This window comes from Hypanus sabinus, chromosome 5, assembly GCF_030144855.1.
Source record: "Hypanus sabinus isolate sHypSab1 chromosome 5, sHypSab1.hap1, whole genome shotgun sequence".
Taxonomy (NCBI): domain Eukaryota; kingdom Metazoa; phylum Chordata; class Chondrichthyes; order Myliobatiformes; family Dasyatidae; genus Hypanus; species Hypanus sabinus.
Window position 1 is genome coordinate 107,107,764 of NC_082710.1, and position 16,932 is coordinate 107,124,695.

Here is a 16,932-nt window from a genome sequence, read left to right on the forward strand (position 1 = left end):
TTGTGACGACAGATGACACTGATACCACTGGGAGGAAGTAGGCAATCTTTGTGCCTGTACGCTGTACCGAGATTGTAATTTTTATCCTTGAGTAGGTTAAATTTATGGTTCGGTGTGTTGATGCCATTGATAATAACACACGTTGGATAAGGCAAATCAAAACATCTCTGTTAATCAAACAGCATTAGATCAAAAGTCAGGGCTGAGTAAGATCAAACTGTATAACAATGATTGTAAGAGAGAATGTTATTCACACTGTACTTACATCACTGCGGTTATGGTCAACGTGCCTAGCGTGTTTTAAGGATGGAATATCTGCTGGAAGGGTATATCCCTTGGGAAGATTGCTTCGACCAACGTCACGGTACAGGTTCTGCAAAAGAATACAGTCAGCATTAAATAAATGGAAAGGCTTCCAAGAACCAATGAAAAACTTAAACAGAATCCAGTGTTTACCTCACTCTGTAATTTATTGGCCTCTCTGGCTCTATCCAGCTCTATAGTCTTCGTGGTTGGGCCAACCTTGCCTTTAATATTTATCATATAGTCGTTCCGATAGATCTTCTGCAAAACAAAGGGCAAAGAATTCATTCAACTTCTGTATTTTGAGCATTAATGACCACAAATGGTTTTGAATCTTGCTAATTGTAATCCTGTATCACTTCCTGTATGGTTTAGAAATAATTTTAACATTCTCTTACTTGTTTTTAAAGCTCTTAATGGTCTTGGACTAGAGTACAACACAGAATTGTTTTTGTTTTATAATCCTGTTTGAGCTCTCAGGTCTTCTTTCACCAGTCTCTTAAATTTAAACAATCTCCTTCAAAAGATAATTGGCAGGTCAGCTTTTGGAACTATGCTCCTAAAGTGTGGAATTCGATACCTAAAACTATAAGGGATGCAGATTCCGTTGACACTTCTAAATATCAGCACAAAGCCTATTTACTGAACCTTGCTTGTAACTAACATCTCTTTGTATTTTATTTTAATGCTTATTTTTATTTTTAATTTTATTTTCATGATTGTACCTTTATCCCAGTATAAAGCACTTCATATATTGTCTATGTAAAAATGCTTGATAAAGTTATTATTATTATTAATAATAGCAAAATCAGGATGTGAACATGATTGGGAAAATCCATAGTGGCAGCAGCTAACAACTCCACCCTGGGCTGCAGGATGTGCCCTTGCTGTACTCTTTGTCGGGTTCTTCAGGAAAAGGAAGCTTCGGACAGGAGCCTTATGCTTTTGGCTCACATTTGTCATAAAAGTATGCAGTGGATCAAAGGAGCTGCAACAGATCTTCCCCGTGTTGAACAGCTATGTGCAGATCAGCAATCTTGTAATTTGAATTGAAGTGACTTTATTGCTTACATCCTTCATGTACAGGAGGAGTAAAACTCTTTATATCTCCGTCTGAATGTGCAATTTACAGTAATTTGTAATAAGTAGTATGTACAGTAAGATATACAACAAAACAGTCAATATAGCTTAGAAATACAATTGTGTCAGTGTGAATTAATCATTCTGATGGCCTGGTGGAAGAAGCTGACCTGGAGCCCGTTGTTCCTGGCTTTTATGCCGTCGTACCATTTTCCAGTTGGTAGTAGTTGGAAAAGTTTGTGATTGGGATGACTCGGGTCCCCAATGCTTCTTTGGACCCTTTTTACCCACCTGTCTATGTAAATATCCTGAATAGTGGGAAGTTCATATCCACAGATGTGTTGGGCTGTCTGCACCAGTCTCTGAAGAGTTCAGCGATTGAACGAAGTACAGTTCCCATACCAGGCAGTGATGCAGCCAGTTAGGATTCTCTCAATTGTGCCCCTGTAGAAAGTCCTTAGGATTTGGGAACTCCTGCCAAACTTCTTCCACTGTCTGAGGTGAAAGAGGCACTGTTGTGCTGTTTTCACCACACAGTTTAAAAACAGACTCAAAGTAAGTTTATTATCAAAGTACATACATGCCACCATATACAACCCTAGGTACATTTTCTTGTGGGTGTTCACAGTAACTACAAGAAATGCAAAAGAATCAATGAAAGACCATACCCAGAAGGGTGGATAAACTACCAAAATGCTACAGACAAACTGCGTAAATACAGAAATAAAAATATAAACAATAAATATCAAGAACATGAGATAAAGAGCCTTCGAAAATGAGTTAGTAGGTTGTGGAAACTGTTGAGTGATGAGATAAGTAAAGCTGAGTGTAGTTATCCTCTGTGGTTCAAGAGTCTGATGGTTCGGGGTAGTGACTGTTCCTGAACCTGGTGGTGAGAGTCCTGAGGTGTCTGTACCTCCTTCCTGATGGCAGCAGTCAGAAGAGAACCTGGATTGTGGGGGTCCCTGATGATGGATGCTGCTTTACTACAACAGTGCTCCGTGTGGACCTGCTCAATGGGAGTGTGGGGAGTGCTTTACTAGTGATGGAAAGTGTCCACTACTTTATGTAGGATTTTCCATTTAAGGTATTGGTGGTTCTATACCAGGTTATGATGCAGCCAGCCAATATCCATTGAAGTTTGGCATATTTCAGATGTCATGCTGAATCTTCTTTGAATGTTGAACTTTGAGCCTGCTGGTGTGGGTCTTGAGGCTCTTGTACCTTCTTCCAGATGGCAGCAGGGAGAAGAGATCCTGGCCTAGATGGTGGTGGTGGTGGGGGGGTTCCTCAATGATGGATGCTACTTTCCTTCAAATAGTTTATTTTTCAAACCCTGCTTGTTTATTTATATTGTACAGGGTTGCCTCATATTATGCTCAATATGATTCTGCAGGTGTTTTTGACAAGCATTGGATGATTTCATAGCAGAGAATTCATTCTACATTGCCCAGAAGTACCTGATGAGAGTGTTGGCTGTCTTTCCAAAGTCAGTAATAAGCTGACAGTGTTCATTGCAGATGACAAAAACTCTCAATGATTTTATTGTCCTATTAAAGTTCCTCCAAGAGGACCACATAGGGTTTGGAGGCTTTTATGCCTCAATAACCCAGAGCGCTCCGTATGTTGGCTGGAGTCCGGGCTTTGTGTTTTAACTCTTGGTAGGGTCACCCATGCCAAGCAGGTTAAAGGGCAAAGGCCAGGCTAAGAGCGGTCCACCAGTCCTCCATGTTTAAGGGTTCAGCTCAGGGTTAACAACCCTGACTGGGCAAACAAAAATTGTTACAGAAGCAGTCATGAAGAATCCTATATCTGTTGAGCGACGGTATTCCTGCGTCTCCAAGTGGGATTTGAATGACTGACAGTAGTGAAAACCAAGAGGAAGCTACTGGCACAAGGAAGGAAGCCCTGAACATCGCCAGAATATCTGGTGATGAGAAGAGAGGCCAACTCCATCATCAGGATGGCACTTCATTGGACCCTGAAGGACAGAGGAAACACGGGAGACCAAAGACAACGATGCCATACTGTAGAGAGAGAAATTAGGACCCTGAGCCACACCTGAGGTTGATGGCTAATGACATATAGAGTTGGAGGATCTTCTTTGATGCCCTAAACACTAGTGGCATACAGGCAGTAACTACCTATTGAAATAGATCAGCATATTGAAATAGTAATTTAGACAGTTCATTCTAAAGTGTTTTAATATTGAAGGGTGTTATCTATTAGATATACATCAAGTATCCAAATATTAGTGAAACGTGTGTATTCTTAAACTAATTATGTATCCATAGATAGAAGTAATTCTCCAGATACTGGAAATCAAGAGCAAGATACACAAAATGCTGGAGGAAATTCGTAAGTCAAGCAACATCTATGGAAGGGAATAAACAGTTGACATTTCGGGACTCAGCATTCTGTGTGCATTGCTCTATGCATCCATAGAAATATTTGGGTCTGAAGCAGTGATCTGGATCAAGCTGGACTTGATCCATTGTCTAGACTCAGTGTCTGAGACCCCACCTGGCCAGGTGCAGCGGGCCTGACCCATTGTCTAGATTCAGTGTCTGAGATCCCACCTGGCCAGGGGCAGCGAGCCTGATCCATTGTCTAGACTCAGTGTCTGAGATCCCACCTGGCCAGGTGCAGCGGGCTTGATCCATTGTCTAGACTCAGTGTCTGAGATCCCACCTGGCCAGGTGCAGCGGGCTTGATCCATTGTCTAGACTCAGTGTCTGAGATCCCACCTGGCCAGGTGCAGCGGGCCTGATCCATTGTCTAGACTCAGTGTCTGAGATCCCACCTGGCCAGGGGCAGCGAGCCTGACCCATTGTCTAGACTCAGTGTCTGAGATCCCACCTGGCCAGGTGCAGCGGGCCTGACCCATTGTCTAGACTCAGTGTCTGAGATCCCACCTGGCCAGGTGCAGCGGGCCTGACCCATTGTCTAGACTCAGTGTCTGAGATCCCACCTGGCCAGGGGCAGCGGGCCTGACCCATTGTCTAGACTCAGTGTCTGAGACCCCACCTGGCCAGGTGCAGTGGGCCTGACCCATTGTCTAGATTCAGTGTCTAAGATCCCACCTGGCCAGGTGCAGCGGGCCTGACCCATTGTCTAGACTCAGTGTCTAAGATCCCACCTGGCCAGGTGCAGCGGGCCTGACCCATTGTCTAGACTCAGTGTCTAAGATCCCACCTGGCCAGGTGCAGCGGGCCTGACCCATTGTCTAGACTCAGTGTCTAAGATCCCACCTGGCCAGGTGCAGCGGGCCTGACCCATTGTCTAGACTCAGTGTCTAAGATCCCACCTGGCCAGGTGCAGCGGGCCTGACCCATTGTCTAGACTCAGTGTCTAAGATCCCACCTGGCCAGGTGAAGTGGGCCTGACTCATTTTATCTGGGAAGTGGGGTTGCCTACGAGTTGACTCCTCGCTGAAGCCCTGCTCCAGAGTCCAGATTGACATGCTCAGAAACAGATCAAATCATTAAAAAAAACACATTAGGTACAATTAAACCAGGAAAAAAATGCTAACAAGTAATTAAGACATTCAGTTTAAAAAGTAAAATAGCTCACTTTTTCCACAGGCTTCCCCAAGGATAAAATCTAAAGGGTCTGACTTATTTAATGAGATACAGTACGGAACTTCCAGCCCTTTCAGCCATGCCACCCAGCAATTCCCCAATTTAATCCTAGCCAATGACAGGACAATTTACAATGACCAATTAACCTACCAACCGGTAGGTCTTTGGACTGAGGGAGGAAACCAGATCATCTGGAGGACACCCACATGGTCATGGAGAGAACGAACAAACTCCTTACAGTAGCAGTGGGAATTGAACCCGGGTTGCTGGTACTGTAAAGCATTGTCCCAACCATTACGTTATCATAGCACCTCACGTGAAATGGATCCCTTTGTATTACCAGAGCAGACCAATTAGGGAATGGAAGGATAAATGTGTTGGTACTTGATTGGAGTTATGAGTGACTGCTTGTTGGCAGATGCCACAGAATTCAGAAAAGGAGGATGAGAAGTGACTTGATAGAGGTATACAAGGAGATAAGAGCCACATATCCAGTAGAAATCCAAAAACCTTTTCCCAGGGTGGAAATGGCTAATTCTGGTGGGGGGGGGCATAATTTTAAGGAGATTGGAGGCAAGTAGTGGGGGGATGTCAGAGGTAGGTTTTTCACACACAGAGTAGTGAGTGCATGGAATCCCCTGCCAGGATTGATGGTAGAGGCAGATATACTTGGGACATTTAGGAAACTCTTAGATAGGAAGAATGATGTTAGAAAAATAGGGGGTATGTAGGGGGAAGGGTTAGATTGATCTTAGGGTAAACTAAAAGTTCAGCACAGTATTGTGGGCCAAAGGGCCTGTACTGTGCTGTAGCGTTCCATTTTTTAAATTGGAATCTGTTACTTCATTCATTTAGATGCATGTAAGCTACCTGTTATATTTGATTTATTTATTTTACTATAGAGTTGGGAGTAGGCCTTTCTGGCCTTTCATGCCATACTGCCCCAGCAACCCCCGACAAACCCAATTAACCCCCACCAAAGCACGGGACAACTTACACCGACCATTGAACCTACTCGGACTGTGAGAGGAGACCAAAGCATCCATGGGGGAGAACGTACAGAGATTCCTCACAGATAGTGGTGGAACTGAAGTCTGAACTCTGGGATGCCCCAAGCTGTAATAATGTTGTGCTAACAGCTAGCTACCGCGACATCCAACTAACCAGTTATGAATGATAAGAAAACTATCCCTGCCACTGAATGTTATTATAAAACACCTATCTTACTTTTCTCACCAACTGCTATCAGCATAATTTAGAGCTCATCTCTGTATAGAGGGGGCGGTGTGGCATGGGTGCTGCCCCCAAACAGCCCCCAGAAGCTGTTGGTCAACTGCAGATCTCTACGGCATTCATGGACTCGGGGTGTTGCCGGGAGAAAAGCTTCTTTCCATGCATTATTTCAAGACACTTACTTCACTGAGCTGTTGAGTACTGTTGACAGCTTGTGTGTAGACTGGTGTTTCCATAACTGGTGTGAAGTTCAACCTTGTTGCCTCAGCCTTCAACTTGTACTGAATCTGCAGGGGAGTAAGCAGAATTCACCAAAACTATAAAAAAAAGCTGTTTAAACAAATGATCTGAGAGAAAGCTTTTACAGGCAATATAAAAGACACAGCAGGAGTATGGCTCATTTTAACATACGTCACTTTGCTGATCATAGGTTTTCTTGGCGTGAAGAATCAGTGGAGTGTCCCACACATTGCATCCAATTCCTTTAAGCCAATTAAGGTCATCTTTGTAGAGAACCTGGAAGGAATATAAAATCCATCAATCCAACTTCAAAGATACAGGAATTATTTTACCTACTTAAGAAGCCATTACTTGCTGAGATAAAATAGCTTTGAGAGCCTCCTTGCACACTGAAGGCAGGTTATTTGAAGGCAAATCAGGCTACGTGGGAGACAAGCACAAGTCTGTAGGGAGTATTCGTGAAGCCTGAAACAACAGAATTACCTCTTTCGTGAGGCCCTGATTTGGTCAGGGTCAACCGTGGATGTTTCGTCATGGCTGTCTAAGAGATGCTGAAGCCAGTGCAGGACGATAGGTAGAGCAAGGTGTTGCCCATGTAGTAGGCTCCCCTTCTCTCCACTGCTGGCACAGCCAAACTGCCAACCATGGCTGATGAGCCCCATCTGCCCGAAGTGACTGGGTTCAGGACCAGGAAGCCACATTTGCACTTTCTCCTGTTAGTAGAAACTTGTCCTGCTGGGCTTAGTAGCTGAGGCACATGTGAAGGCCAGGAGCTGGACTTGGTTGTCAGAGGCTATTTGAGAAGTACAACATTGGGAGCATTTAATAGGTAGTGGGAGCTTATCCCCACTATACCCCCAGTTAAGACAACCTGAAGGAACTACCCTTTCTTATGCCCATAATATTAGACTAAGCTCCTGTTAGTTACTGGGTAAAAATCACAACATTATAGACTCAATATAGGAATTATATAGAAGATTTAGAGAGGGTGCAGAGGAGATTTACCAGTACACTGCATGGATTAGAGAGCATGTTTTATGAGCAAGTTTGAGTGAGCTAGCACTTTCTCTTTGGAGTGAAGGACAATGAGAGGTGATAGGGGTATACAAGATGAAAAGAGGCATAGATAGCATGGAGAGCCAGCACTTTTTTCTCAGGTTGGCAATGGGTAATACAAGAGGACATGCTTTAAAATGACTGGTGGAAAGTTTAGGGCGATATTAGAGAAAGGTGTTTTACACAGAGAGTGGAGGGTGTGTGGAACACACTGCCGGGGATGGTGGTAGAAGCAGATACATTAGGACCTCTAAAAGACTCTGAGAAAGGCACATGGATAAAAGAAAAACATGAGGGAAGGGTTAGGTTGACGTTGGAGTATCTTCTGTTATGTACCTCGCTCCCCAGTTCTGGCTCACATACTTGTGACAGTGAGGTGAGATGTCTAATAAGTCATCCACGTGAAGTTAGAGAGACAAATACAGCAATGATGTAATGGTAATTGTAATGGTGGCTTTGGATAGGTATTGCCAAATGTCTCTGTAATCTCACTGTGCTGTTCTATACAATCCTATACTCCCTTGTTTCTTCTCACTTGGTGTCATGGACCTCCTGCTGGAGCACATTACTACGGGCACCTTTTACTCTCCAGTTGGGAAAAGCAGAACTTCTATTTCTCCACCCTTATTTGCCTAAGAGTCAGATATTGGTCACCAGAAAAACTTACAGGCTTGTCTTGCATTAAATTGAGAATTTGTGCTCTAGAGGACTACAGGAGAGAAAATAATGTGAATAAGCTTTTCAGAAGTAAGAAAAGATAAGTTGGAATAATTTAAGGAGAAAAATAAGAAATAAGAAAACGCAGGTTTCCCAACCTGGGGTCCTCAGGCCCCTCAGTTAATGGTAGGGGTCCAAGGCATAAAACAGCTGGGAACCCCTGGTGTAGAGGAACATTGAATCCTTCTGAGGGATAAACTTAGGAGCTGAATGGCCCTCTTCATTTTTGTTTATACTGTAATATGTCGCTATGGATGATAAAAATATAAAATATTCAACCATGGAGTATCATTGAGAAACAAACACTTTATAAATGGTTCAATAATTCTACATTCCCTTCTACCTTGTGATAGTCCCACTCAGCAATGTTTGGAAATCAAACCTGTCTGATTATACAACTACCAGTTGAATTAACCAGACAATTCCACAAAAGCAGATCACTTTGCTCATTGATCTTGTTACAGCACTTTGGGACAAGCATCCAATCAGAACTATTTTTGGGACAAGCATCCAATCATAACTATTTTTGTTGCTCTTAAAACCCATGCCCTGCATTTGCTTCCCAGTTCAATGCTGCATCTTGTTTCCTTTTGAGATCCAAGTCTGAATCTGCACTATGCTGGCAAGAAGGTTTTCAGAAAGGTACTAATAACTTTTTAGTTGTTCCTCAACAAAATTCAGTAACATAGTTTCAGTGGGTATAGGATAAAAGACACAACCAAACACTTACATCGCTTAACTGTTCGCCAACTTTCCTGGCATGAATGTTAATCTGCAGATCTGGCAGACATGTCCATTCATGAAGGTACTTGCGATAGTCAATATCGCTGACCTTAGCCTGAGTGTCTTTGGCAGCAACCACCTCCATCATATCAGGCATGATGTGTATCTTCATCTTGTTCTTTTCATAATTATCCCTATACAGACGCTGCAGAAAATATAATGCACACCGGTCAAGGATCTCTGAATTTCTGTCTATCCTTATTAAGCAAAACTTCTAAAATAGTGTCTTGTCTATTTTGGGATAGAAACACAACACAGCAAGTTACTGTAACTTGATGGTAATATTTTACACTCTGGGAAACTTTAATGGAAATCGGAATGCTTCCTTTGACACAGACTTATAAATTTTTAAAAAAGCTACATTTGATATATTAACATAAAATAAATGCAGTAAATTCAGAATTAAGAGGCTTTTCATCAGTCAGTCAACCATGAATGTTGAGTCCTCGCTGTCTAGATACACAAGTCTGGGCAGTACGATATTGAGAGCAAGTTGTGGCCCATGTGGCAAGCTCCCCCTCTCCATGCATCTGATAAACTTAAAGGAATATCTGAGACCAATACAGTTAAAGGCATCAGCAGCATTGCAGGAGTTGCCAATCAATGCTGAACTCACTGTAAGACCCCCTTAGGGACTACAGCCCAGATCTTTTCCTAAGGGATACTCCTAAAGCCTTCTCCATGAGTGGTTATAGCCCTGTGGCAGCGGAGGTTTGATATCAGAGTTCTCCTTCTCCTAGATGAGCTGCCAACCACGACTGATGAGCCCCATCTGCCCGAAGCGATTGGTTTTAAGATGCCAGTAACCCAGCTTTGTCCCTTCTCCTGTAAGTAGAAACAGTTCCACCATGCTTAGTGGCTAAGCCACAGGCGAAGGTCAGGAGCTGAACCTCTTTGTCAGAGGCTATTTGAGGTGCATGTCACTGGGAGCATTTAATAGGCAATGGGAGCTTGTCCCCATTACCACTCCTCTCTATAGCAACAACCTAAAGGAACTTAAGAACTACTTAAAATAATTAGGTATCAAAGTTTACAATGAAGGAAAATAGTTCCTCTTCTCTTACATGAATGTTAGTATGATATGTGAATGCTACGTACTTCTTTTGGTCTGAAAGCATCTATGATTCTGGTCTTGACACCTTAGAGCATTTCTGAGAATGTAAACTTCCATTTGTAAGTAAATGTTACAGTGATTGGTCATGGTCACTTTATTAATAGCCATGCACTGGATTCCCTACACACATTAATCTAGGAGAAATTATTGTGCTTATTTTGGGAAGGTGACATTACATATTAATAAAACTGTTCAACCTCCAGTGTATCTAATGTTTGGAATAGTGAAGAACAACCCTTTTTGTAAAACTGGACACTAGCATAGTCATATTGGCCAAAAAATTTGAAGGACAATACATATTACTCGGGTCCAGCCATTTTGAATAAACTGTGTAATCTGAACACCGACTTACATCAAGGATTAATTTTCCAGTTTTCAGGCAGTGCAGTGTACGAGGATCTTCCTCCACAGAGTTTGGCAGCGTATAAAGAGCCTTTAACTTCTCGTATTGTTCCCGGTACTTTATCTATAAGTTTGAGCACACACAGTTTAAACATTCTCAAACAAAAGGAATGAATAGAAAAAGAAATAATGATACATTTTGATCATTGTCCGTAGCATTTACCTGGGCTTAGTAAAATTATATTTAGGTTTACACATATAGTTAGGATTCTCTTCTTACCGGACTAAGAATATTTTTCTGATTCTTGGCCAAAGCTATTGAGAAGGAATCACCAGGGATTGTGTAGCTTGTTGCTTTGATTGTGTCCCAGGCATGTTTGTAGGCATTCTGGCAAAATAAAAAGTGCATGATTATGGTCTATGATAAATATTTCAGTAAAAGAGAGCTACACATACCCCTATGAACACGAGCAGGTAACATTGCATATTGATAACCAATAAGAGAGGAAAAACAAAGGGCATCGACACATTCTTTATAAATTTGTTAAGGGATTTTGACATTTAAATTTAACAAGTATAAGCCAACTTGCAATTTGTATGACTAATAAACACAGGCAGCATTAAGCTTTGTTTATGAAATACCAGCGGCTTAACATAATTAATTCATTGAAAGGAGCCAAGTATTGTATTGAATTTGAAACCTATAATATCTCTGTTCTCCCTGCTTGCACTCTGTACTGAAATCTTCCACCTTCTAACTTTGAACATAATTTTAACTGTCAGTTGTGGCTCTGTGGAGAGTACTCTCTCCTCTTGACTAGCATGTTGTGGGTTTCAAGTCACACTGCTGAAATTTTTACTTGAAATAATTCATGGTACCTTACCATGAATTATGGGTGGTGGGTTGGAGATATATCTCTAACAAATGAGGTGGAAGTCACTCCTCCCCTCTGCTAGCCTACAGGTCACCCTTGGGCAAGATGTAGCACCTGCTTAGCCCCCCGATCAGGGTCATGAGAAGCCATGGGAGCAGGAGGTAGATCGTCATATGAGCAGCTGGTACATATCACATGCCCTGGTTATGTGACCACCGATGCCAGGCAAACAATCTCTGAAGAGTATTGATTATGGTTGTGGTCACTGATCTTGTAAAGACACTACCTAGAAGAAAGCAATGGCAAACCACTTCTGTAGAAGAATTTGCCAAGAACAATCATGGTCATGGAAAGACCATGATCAACCAGTCATACGACATGGCACATAATGATGATGATTACAAAAAAGTCAATAATTTTCATTGACTTGAATATAAATAATCCTACCGTATATTGTATATTGAGAAGAAAACTAACCCTTCATATCTTTCTGTGGGAGATAAGTGAATGGGTATGGTGTAGTGGAGAAGCTAGTTTAGTAACTGCAACACTTAAAATTATGGCTTTTATATTATTTATGGGAATATTAATGAGCGACAGAAGGTATTGGACTGATTTAGATTGTATGTCTTCATATCCACTCATGATAGCAGGGGACCTGAGTAGATTTGATACAAATCACTGGATTGGGATGTTGCTGAAAAATTTTATTTCCTGGAACAGTTAAGTCTGAAGGTCCATTCACTGGTATATTATAGATGGCAGAACTGGCTTGACCAGAAAAAAAGTGATCGATGAGGACAAACGTGGCTGTGAGATTTACCAAATTACAGCTTTTTAAAAATATGTGATCAGCAGCTTTTAGCTTGGATTGTTAGTCCCAATTGTTCCTTCAATAATTTTATGACCTCACTTTGAATCAGCCATATCACAAATGGAGCATTGTGAAGTATTTTATCTTCCCTGTTTCTTTTGTGTGTCCCTGGCCTCAACTCCTGCAGGTAGCGTGATGGCTAGCACAATGCTTTACAGCACCATCGACTGGGGTGCAATTCCCATCGCTGTGTGTAAGGAGTTTGTACATTCTCCCTATATCCGATTGGGTTTCCTCAGGGTGCTCCGGTTTCTCCCTTCCTTTCCAGTCCTGAAGAAGGGTCTTGGCCCGAAATATCAACTCTTTATTCACTTCCATAGATATTGCCAGACCTGCTGAGTTCCTCCAGCATTTTGTGTGTGTTGCTCTGGATTTCCAGCATCTGCAGAATCTCTTGTTTATGCTATGTTGGCACCAGAGGTATGGGGACACATGCAGGCTGCCCCCAGCACATATTTGGACTGTGTTGCTCATTGACACAAATGACCTGCTTCGCTGTAGGTTTCGATGTATATATGTGACAAATAAAGGCGGCCTCTTGTACCACACATAGAATGCTGGAGGGACTCAGCATGCCAGCATTTATATAAATGAACAAACAGTCGACGTTTTGGGCCAAGGCCCTTCATCAGCTCTGGATTTCTAACATCTGCAGAAACCCTTGCGTTGAAAATACTCTGATCTCTGTGCCAATCCTCCTCGCTCCCAATTCTCTATTTTTTTAAAAATGTATCTTTTTCCTCTTCAATCCCACCTGATAATCTTGCCTCCAACACCCTGAAAAAGTCCAGTGATCAGCACCATCTGCAAGAATCTCTCAGACAGGCACATGCATGAAAAGAAATGGTGGGGCGGGGTTACGGGGAGGGAAATGTTACACTGATCTTGAAGTAGGTTAAGATGTCAGCTCATCATCATGAGCTGAAGGGCCTGTACAGTGCTGTAGCCTTCTATGAAAGTTGTTACGCCGAAACATTTGGAAGGTGACCAGCTTGGGCATTGATCTCCACTTGACAGTAAGTCTAAGCCTAAAATGAGAAGTCCTGATCTGTGTTGGTAAATATATCCTCATTCAGTATACTTAATGACTGGCCGACGAACTGTGCGGGTCTTAAAATTTATTTTTATTTAGTGATACACCACGGCCCTTTGAGCCACAACCACCGATTCATCCCTAGCCTAATCACGGGATACCTCCAAGAGGACCACAACCATCGAAGCATGCAAGCCTCAATGACTCAGAGATCTATTTCAGCTGGAGTCAAAACTTTATGCTGCAGCTCTTGGTAGGGCCACCATGCCAAACAGGTCAAAAGATAGAGGACAGACTAAGGTCCTGGAGGTCCACCAGTCCTCCAGGTTTGTGGGTTCAGCTCAGGGCTAACAATCCTGACTGGTAAAACAAAATTGTTATAGAAACAGCAATAAAGAATCCTTCTACATCTGAATTAGACAGTATCCTTGAGTCTCCACCTGGGATTTGCATGACTGACAGTACTGAAAACTGAGAGGAAGTTACTGACACAATGAAGGAAGCCCTGAAGGACACCTGAGATGGAGGAACTTCATTGCTGATCTAAACGCAAGCTGTGTAATGGGCAGTAAATAAGTGACCATGGGACAATTTACAATGACCAATTAACCTACTAACCTACTAAACTGGCAGTATGGAGTCATGTTCCACTGTCCCTGATCTGAGTACATGAAGACTGAGAAGGAGACCACTTTAACTGGGACACTGCGGAGGTTCTGGTGCGGGCAAACACGAAGCAGGCACGAGAAGTTTTAGAAGTGTGCTTCTCTTCTGTCAACTCTATAAACAAACATATCAAAATAGATGCCACCTATGAGCCCCTAAGAGCCAAAGAAATGTGAGCCATAGAATTCAAAGGTCAGCTGAAGGGATAGGCAATCAGGACCGAGGCAATCGAACGGTGGGCCTATATGAACACGAGCACGTCCAGAGAGAAACACTAACAACTGCACACTGAGGATGTCACCTCGACTGGTGGTGAAACATCTGCAAGCTAATTGCCAAGCTCGGCAAACACCACAATGTCAAACTTACGAAACGGCACATCTTTGAACTGTGTGAGGAAACCAGAGGACCCAGAGAAAAACAATACATTCCTTGGGGAGGACGTACAGATTCCTGACAGGCGATGCCGGGACTGAACTCTGATGCTCCAAGCTCTAATAGTGTCATGTTAACTGTTAGGCTACTGAGGCGCATGTCTGTAGAAAACTTACATTGCTAAATATAGTTTTAAGTTCATTGGTCCGATTGTAATCCACAGTGTCCAAAACAGTTGTGTATTTGTCTTTGGTCTTCTCATAATCCTCTTTGTATTTATTCTGGAAGAAACAAAGAAACAGTCAGCCTCTTGTTTAGCTGGAGGTTACAGTCAATAGCATATTGGGAGGTAAACCATAGGCATCTAATATATAAAAATAAGTATTAAAGGAAAGACTATTATTGGTACCCGATTGTGGTCTTGGCCACCTTCCATCCACTTTTTGATGGTATTGAATATAACCAATAATGCAGAAAAGGAATGAATAATAAGCATTATCAAATGTGCTAGCTTCATTCAGAAGGCCTGCTGTGGGCAATTAAAATTATTTTGAAATCACATGGGTGCACCTGGTTGAAATAAAGGGGATGACATCGGTGTGGTTTAAAAATCAAAGCATTCAAACATTTAGGCTCAAAGTTGAACCTAAATTGACAAGCTGTGAACCTAAGCTGGCTTGGTAGTAGGCTTTGTAAATATATTCAGTACTGTGCAAAAGTCTTAGGCTTCATAACTATATAAATATGCCCAAGGCTTTTGCATAGTGGGTTATTCACCTGATGTGAATGTACCAGGCCATCCACCCTAATCACCACTGGGAAAAGGGGCTTCCTATGCCACTTGTGAGGTAGTTGCTCTGGTCTAGAGTCACATACAGGTCAATGCTGACATATTGCCATCCCTAAAACATGTTTGTCAACTGGGGGTTTACAATCAGCACATCTTTTAATTTCATAACCACCATCATTGGGAATAGCCTTTATTTCTACACCTATTTAATTAACTGCATATCCTATCCAACATTCACCCCTATCCTAACCACTCAGAGCTAAACTAAATCAGAGAAATTTCTCATAAAATGACAATATGTAAGTGTACGAGAGAACTCTGCTCTCATCAAACTTTGCTTGACTTTGTTGTCCTGGGCTTTTAGAATAATACTTACATCACTTAAGTGAATAGCACTCTGGACAGCAGTCACATAGACTGGTGTATCTGTAACAACAGTGTAGTTCTCAAAATTCTTCTTTCCACCAATTCTGTACTTAATCTGTAATAAATCACATTTCACATTGCATCAGTTAAGCAAAGCAGTTTAGAAATGTGTAACTGTTTATTTCAGCCCTGTGTAACTTTTCACACTGTGAAATAGCAAATGATTAGGATCATTTTGCATTGTTTTAGAAATGCTTGGACACTGATTTAGTCAAACTGAAGATTCTAATTGTGATGTTTACTGAAGCTGACACTAATTTGAGACAATACAAATACAGTGCATTTCTATACTGCACTTTGCTCATTGTTTCTTTACCTTCACAATGACGCTCATCTACCACCAACACTTCACTATACCCACCAAACTACATGCAGTAACGGTTGACAGAAGTTCAGAACCTCCTTTGGGAGGCACAGGTCTTGTGATCAGGGATTTAAAATCCAAGAGACCTGCGAGCTCTTGTCTTCTGTTTGAAGTTCAAATTTCCCCTGACAACCTTCACTGAGTTTAGAATATTGGAATTTTATGAATTACTAACAAAAGAATATAAACGTGAACTGTTCGTGAAGCTGTCTTATATACTCGCTACCAAACTCTGTAGCCAAATCAGATATTAACATTGCAAAATAATGTGATCTTTCTTTGATGTTATTTTGTCAGCAGGTATTGGTAAATTTCCTAAGTGGTTATTTAATGCATAAGAGTCAATTACACCAATAGCAACAGTATTCCATCTCTGAATGGGACTTGATTTATGTTGCCACAAATTTATAAGCTCTTCACCTTTGACTCACTTCATTTAAACATTTGCTAAGAGGCTATATATCCCTTACCTCACTCTGTAAGTTATAGGACTTCTTAGCTTGTAGTATTTCTGGCGTGTCCCAAACATAACATCCCATGCCCTTCAGCCAGTTCAGATCATCCTTGTACACGTACTGAAATGTGGAAACAAAGCATTGGTAAAAGATGAAGCCTTTCTCGATCAGCTCTTGTTAATCCCACCACTATTGTGAATCATAACAAGCATCGTCTGTCTGTAATGGAATTTACAAAGAATTTTCTGAACATTTCTGTGCCACTGAGTATTCTGTTCTGCCCAGAGGCAGATCGAGATCATCAGCATCAATATGAGTGATTAGCAGTGCTTCGGCCATTTTCAATTGGAGCAATGTGTGACAGTACTACTCAGCCATCTCATTGTTCACGGCTGAGACTTCAGATAAAAACTTACTTCGAAGAGCAGTGGCAACAGGATTCCCAAGCTGTCTAAGTCAGTGGGTTTTCCTGTCCCCAAAGTGCTGACCAAATTATGAATCTTTTCTTTACAACAGTCCAATTCATACTGTCATATTCGTAAGTGGTAAATCTTCTCCCCTTTGAGGGAGAGATATAGATTTCATGGTACTTAAGGATTATTCAAATCAATAGTAAAGCCTACAG

General features: G+C 41.8%; 1 protein-coding gene across 1 annotated transcript in view; it reads right to left on the reverse strand.

Annotated features, from left to right (window-relative positions):
* The window catches only part of neb (nebulin), a 322,851-nt gene that overhangs the window by 126,384 nt on the left and 179,535 nt on the right, over positions 1 to 16,932 (reverse strand). The window contains exons 90-99 of the mRNA XM_059971179.1: positions 16,323 to 16,427; positions 15,439 to 15,543; positions 14,449 to 14,553; positions 10,730 to 10,837; positions 10,460 to 10,573; positions 8,941 to 9,138; positions 6,609 to 6,713; positions 6,380 to 6,484; positions 457 to 564; positions 266 to 373 (exon numbers count right to left, since the gene is read on the reverse strand). Coding sequence (XP_059827162.1) covers positions 266 to 373; positions 457 to 564; positions 6,380 to 6,484; positions 6,609 to 6,713; positions 8,941 to 9,138; positions 10,460 to 10,573; positions 10,730 to 10,837; positions 14,449 to 14,553; positions 15,439 to 15,543; positions 16,323 to 16,427 — 1,161 coding nt within the window. The remainder of the gene's footprint in view (positions 1 to 265; positions 374 to 456; positions 565 to 6,379; positions 6,485 to 6,608; positions 6,714 to 8,940; positions 9,139 to 10,459; positions 10,574 to 10,729; positions 10,838 to 14,448; positions 14,554 to 15,438; positions 15,544 to 16,322; positions 16,428 to 16,932) is intronic.